At 43.1% G+C, this 6,000-nt stretch overlaps 1 protein-coding gene across 4 annotated transcripts in view; it reads left to right on the top strand.

The window, feature by feature from the left end:
* The window catches only part of UBE2G2 (ubiquitin conjugating enzyme E2 G2), a 41,905-nt gene extending 36,115 nt beyond the window's left edge, over positions 1 to 5,790 (top strand). For all 4 annotated transcript variants that reach the window (XM_039488993.1, XM_039488992.1, XM_039488990.1 and 1 more), the window contains 2 exons: positions 341 to 481; positions 2,519 to 5,790. In XM_039488993.1, the coding sequence (XP_039344927.1) occupies positions 341 to 481; positions 2,519 to 2,631 (254 nt within the window). In that variant the 3' untranslated portion in view covers positions 2,632 to 5,790. The remainder of the gene's footprint in view (positions 1 to 340; positions 482 to 2,518) is intronic.
* The last annotated feature ends 210 nt before the right edge of the window (positions 5,791 to 6,000 follow it).

Genomic DNA, 6,000 nt, shown 5'->3' on the forward strand with positions numbered 1-6,000 from the left:
ACGTTTGGCTCTCATTTGCTGCCTACTTTCACCATAGAGTATTATTTTCTCTCCTGTGCATGAGATCTGATTTTTACAGCCCACCTCTGTGACCTGGGCTACAATGGTGGTAAAGTTAGTTTCTCCCTTCCTAGTTCAGGGAAGATAACAAAACATCCATAACTTGTCCTGTTGCCTTCTGAAGGGAAAGTGTCCCCTTGGGTTCAGGAGCAGCTGTGTGGAGACAAGGGCTGAGCAAGTCTGGTCATCTCTGCACATAAATCATTGCTGGGCTGAGGAGCCCAAAGGGGCAAATGTATCATTTATTAAAAGCTTTTCATCTCCTCTGCTTCCTCTTCAGTTTACCCCGATGGGCGAGTTTGCATTTCCATTCTGCATGCTCCAGGGGATGATCCCATGGGGTACGAGAGCAGCGCTGAGCGGTGGAGCCCAGTGCAGAGTGTGGAGAAGATCCTCTTGTCAGTGGTTAGCATGTTAGCAGGTAAGGATTAGTGCCTCATCTGGAGTTGCTCAGCTAGGATAGCATTTCTGAAGCATGGTTAATGTCTTTACTTTGATATTTGTCTTTGTTGGGCAGTCAAAGGTCTCTGACCTTGTTCTGCAACAGCAAGATTTGTCGGGGCCATAACAGTCACTTACTGTTTTATTAATGTACCAGTACCCTAAAAATACCTGGACTGGATCAGCAAATTGGTGGCTCCAGGTTTGCGTGCAACCTCACACTGCTTCTCTCCAGGCCAGTGGCACCGCCATGGAGATCTGTGAGGCCCAGTTAGTACTCTCTGCTATTGTGTGTGAAATCAGGGTTCAATTTTTGCTTCTCATTCTGATAGGTCACCTAAGAGGTGAGTGTTTCAGGGACATCCTTGCAAGCCCTGTAGTTAATGTAATAATAATTCACACAGACTTCTACCCTGGAGATAAGTTTCTAAAGTTTGGCCAACTAATAACTGGAGAAGATAGAAACGTGTCCCTTGAATAATTTGGTACTAAGTAATTAAAAATATAATTTAGGTGCTTAGATGCTGCTATGATGAAGGCTGACTAAGAACCTAGAGAGGTATTCTGGATCTATACACTCAGGGAAGAAATACTGCAGTCGACCATAATCACAGCATGACCATCAAGATGTAAAATCCAAGGTTTTAGGAACAGAAAACCTGAATGAACAGGACACAAAGCACTCTACTTGTTCCCATTTTTAACATCAAGACTGTCCCCAAATCAGTTCAATTCCCAGCTATACATTAAACATCATAAGGCTTAATACAGTGATGTGTGGGCCTCAAAAAGTTTGGGTTGTGCCACCATCTTGCCCAGGCTTTCCAATGCTCCAATAGCTGCCTGGACTCTTCTGTCCTTGTGACTTTGTTTCCCTTTTTCCCCTTCCAAGAGACACACCTTTGAATATCCTTTTTGTAGCAGAGATTCTGGAAGCCCCTCTCCTGGACCCTGGCTGCTTGCAGATTCAGACTGTGCGCTCTGGAGTTGTGCTTACCAGAGACTGGAAACTGAAGGCAGCTGGGGCCTAGTGGAGAGGTTGCTAGAGGTACAGAGTCCCACAGTCTGATCCTCTAGGAGTAGTGAGAAAGGTCTGGAGGATCACAGGCTTGGAAGAAGCTAGGTTTGGAGATTGGCGATCCTCAGGTTAGTGTTTCAGTGCCCTGAACTGGTCAAATCATCCATAGTTGGATTAATTTGGATCTGAAGTTCATGTACAGTCACAAGAGACTTCATGAGCTTTATTCCCCTCTTATCATGCAATGGCTCCAGTTCCTTGTAATCAAACCATGAAAGCAAACTGGCAGATGCAAGAGGTAGGAGCTGAGAGCCAGGACTCTTGGGTTCTACTCTCAGTTGCCACTGTCTGTGTGATCCTTAAGAAGTAATTATGCTCCCCTTTCACCACTGTTCTTTATTAATCTTGGGTAAGTCTCTGTACCTCAGTTTAGCTGACTGTAAAATGAGTTGCCGACCTCACAGTCGCTTAAATACTGTTTGCAAAATTCTCAGATTCTTGGATGAAGGTTGCTCTAAAAGTGAATGTTGTGTGTGTTTCTGGGCACTCTTCCCCCAGGTGCAGGTGATGACCTGCAGTGGTGGGGCTGGAGAGAAATCTGGGTTTTCATGAAACTCCAGAACCAGAAAGAGGTTTGCCAGGTGGCAGCCTGCAGTGTTAGAAACCTCCACTAATCTGCTGACTGCCTCATTGGTGACAAAATACTGTCTTAAGTGCTGAAGTTCAGCTACTAAGAGAGCACCAATACCAATCACTTAAGCTTTCCCCCCCGAAAAAAACCCTTGCTGAAACTCTCCTCTGTTTTCTGTGTGATACATGAAACAAGGGGTTGGGTGGGCACTGCATGTATAGTGGGATTTCCTCTCCAGGGGCCTCTACATTCCCCTTGATGCGGATGGTATCTCAGGCACACAGGAGGGTGAATGTGCAGAGGCAGATTTGAAGAAGCAAAGTCCTCAGTGAGTAACCTGCCTACCTGTTGTGTCTTTTTCATTTCAGAACCAAATGATGAAAGTGGAGCCAATGTTGATGCCTCCAAAATGTGGCGGGAGGACAGAGAACAGTTTAACAAAATTGCCAAGCAGATTGTGCAGAAGTCCCTTGGGCTTTAAAAACAAAAAAGAAAAGAATGAAACTGCAGTGTTTTGTATTTCTCTCCAGCTGACAGAGAGCAGTGCTTAGTGCTGATACCAAAAAGGCAGATTTTGCAAAATCGTTGGCCTAATTCTTCCTCTTTATTCTTTTTATTATTTCCCTCCCCCCCCCCCCTTAAAAAGCCTCTGGCTCACAGACTAAAACATGTAGCAAGGGGGTACGTTATTAGAACTCAAAAATGGAATCAGTCCTATTGCAAAGGCTGTTCAATGCTACCTCATTCTGTTGTATTGAAAATTTGGAGACTTTACAAAGCATGAATTTGAGCCTAGCACAGTCTTATACCCATTTGCTGCAATCCACCCCCTGGTCTCTACCAGGAAAATGCACAAGTGATTGTGCATTGCCGAGCAGTGGAATCAGTCTTATTCTCCCCAGTCAGTGATTCAGAGCAAAGGTTAGTGAACGAATACTTAAGTAGCTAGGTGGTCAGCATATTCACGTTTGCAGGTATTCCCATTTTGGCCAGTCTGCCACCAGAACTTGTTCCAGGGAAGAGGAGTTTTAGGTGACCTGATACAACAATCAGCTTTACATTTCTACATAACATCGTATCCAAAAATGTGTGCAGAAAGCGAGTCATTTTTAGTCGTGTGATCTCATTGGGAAATTGGAAACAGTGATGATAGTCAACACCAGAGTTCACAAAAAGGTAGCTCAGTGAAAGAGGTTCTAAAACAAGAACACCTTCAGATTGTTTTAATGTAGGTAGTGATTTTGAGTTTTTTAGCTAAGGTGACTCATTCTAGATGGCCAGTTCCATCAATGGCTGGTGCTCTTGGACCCAGCTGTTTAGAATAACCCAGTGTTTTTGTATCATGCTGTCAATCTAAATCTAGCCTTTGAATCTGCTTTTGCAAAGAAGAGATCTCAGTGACTGCTGTAATTACTCCCTAAAAATACTTATTGTAACTTCAAGTGTCAATCAGAGAGGTAGGTCAGGAAATCCAGTCTTTTCCTAAACATTTTGGTCAGCTGTTTTGTTAGGTAACTGTTACGCTTATAAAAAGCACACAAGATCTTTTTATAGGGGAAAAGGCAACACACCACATTTATTGAGAATACAACAGTTAGCATATGTTTTTCAGTCTCACATACACCAGGCACACAGTCCTGCCAGTCAGTGTTATAGTTACCAGTCCAGAGTCTGGATCAATCTAGTGGCCAACCAGATTGGTTGCAGAGGGCAGCCGGGCTCCATCATTCATGATCCGATGCTCCTGGAGTTGTTGGCAAGATGAACCCAAAGCCCCATGGCAAAGCACCCTGTTCTTATAGTTGTTCTTCTCCACTGAAGTCTATGGATTTTGTTGTGTCAGTTTGTGACCGGTTACTCCTCAGTGGGTGTTATCTTTTGATGGCCCAGAACACCTCCAGTCTGGTTTCGATTCAGTCAATTACCTTATGTTTAAGAGTGCCAGCCTTCACCTCAGGGTCGTCAATCTGCCCCTCCTCAACCATGGATGCGTGTTGATGGTTCTCTGGCGTCTTTGAGTCTCTTCACGTCTCCTCCCTTGGCCATTTGGCTAACAATGGCCTTGGCACCTTATCTTTTCCTGATGCATGCATTCCTCATTCACACAAACAGTTCTTTACAGAAACCTTCAAAAGGTATCAAATAGCAGTATTTTATATTGAACAAGAAAGGCATCATAAATTAGAGCTTACTAAATCTTGCAACTATCTTTTCATACATTCAAAGGCCTGGGCCTTTGAAATTCCTCTAATCTAATTAACAGAGACAGACAAGATCTTGTCTTTTTACTTACAAGGGAAAGAAAATGGCTAAAAGGCAATATCAACTATCCTATTCATTTATTCTAATAACCCTTACTAAAAAACATGCAATGCATATAACAGAACATAATCAATTATATAGCACAGTACCCCTGGTACAACATACCTGCATCCTGAAACACTACGTAGGTCATCTGTGCTCTGAAAATCAGGGGGAAAAATGGGCTCAGCTAGTCCTGCTGGGAAAGTAAACCCTATCCAAGATATTGTGAGATGATCTGAAACCCTGTTGACTTGAACGCTTGTCACGACAGCCCAGATCACCCACACTTCAGGTAGGGAATGTGGATTTTTGATGGTGATCTGATTTAACTCTTACATTAGCAGGAGTTGCTATTTCTAGATGCTAACTGCTCTTGCATACCTAAGTCAGTGCTGGGGGAGATCCTTATCACTGATGCCATCCCCTAGAGGATGGAAGGATGCACACTTGCAACATTGTTCTACTGATCTCTGTATGGTATGCAGCAGGACAATGAAGAACCTTCAGACTCTACTCATTGTAGTGCCCAGACTAAAGCTGGTGTGGGGCACCTTCTGGTGCTCTTGCTTTACAACTGAACCTCTTGTCTAGGCCTGAATCTTCTGTAGCAAATATGCTTATGCTGCAAGCAATAACATACACCTCTGTTGTGTGTGGAATCAAATATTGTTGACTATCTGAAACAGGCTAGGATAGGAGTGTCTCTTTTTGAATGAAAAGAATCAAGAAATCAAATTATTGGAATAATTACATTATTGAGAGAGCTTTGCTGAAGTGAAATATATGTACATTGTTCTCATTTCAGTATCTGGTGGCTTGCAGTTCATATTGCATATGCACATGTGCTGCATGTCACTCTAGGATGTCATCTTTATCCATCACTGAAGAGACTCGGGGCTGTGATAACTTGCTGGATTTACCTCCATTATAGGGAGTAATTCCTCTAGGTTTGGAAGACTAGTTTTGGGTGCAGGAAGATGATGGAGTAGTGTTGTACCCAACTAGTATTTGCAAATGTACATGAAGATGTAGCTTTTGTATGTGGAGTGAAGGCATTTTATGCACTAGATAGATGCAGTGTAGCTTGTGGAGTACTATAGTCACGTTAGGAAACAGCTTCTGAAAGGAGGGGGTTGTATGCCTGATTCCAGACAGATTGTGATCAGTCAAGAAAGGGACATGGCAGAATTAGTCTTGTTTTAAAAGCAAAATATTTTTATTCATGTGTATTATTTTATGGTGGAACTTAATCTGTATATTGAAAATAAAGTGATATTTTCTCCTTTCACAAAAGTATAAGAATGTATTTCTCCTCAGTTGTTTCTTTCAGTAGAGGAAAAGATAGATAGCCAGGAGAGTCCAGCTTTGACTTGGGCCCCATGTGGGAAAGGATATAGTCCACTGTCAGTAAGCCCACAGGAGAGATCTTCAGAGACACAAAGGGGCATAAGAATTGCCAGGCGGGGTCAGACCCAAGGACCATCCCATCCAGTATCCTGTCTCTGACAGTGGACAGCACAAGCTGCTTTAGAAGAAGGTGCAAGAA

Source organism: Mauremys reevesii, linkage group 9 (genome assembly GCF_016161935.1).
Source record: "Mauremys reevesii isolate NIE-2019 linkage group 9, ASM1616193v1, whole genome shotgun sequence".
Taxonomy (NCBI): Eukaryota; Metazoa; Chordata; order Testudines; family Geoemydidae; genus Mauremys; species Mauremys reevesii.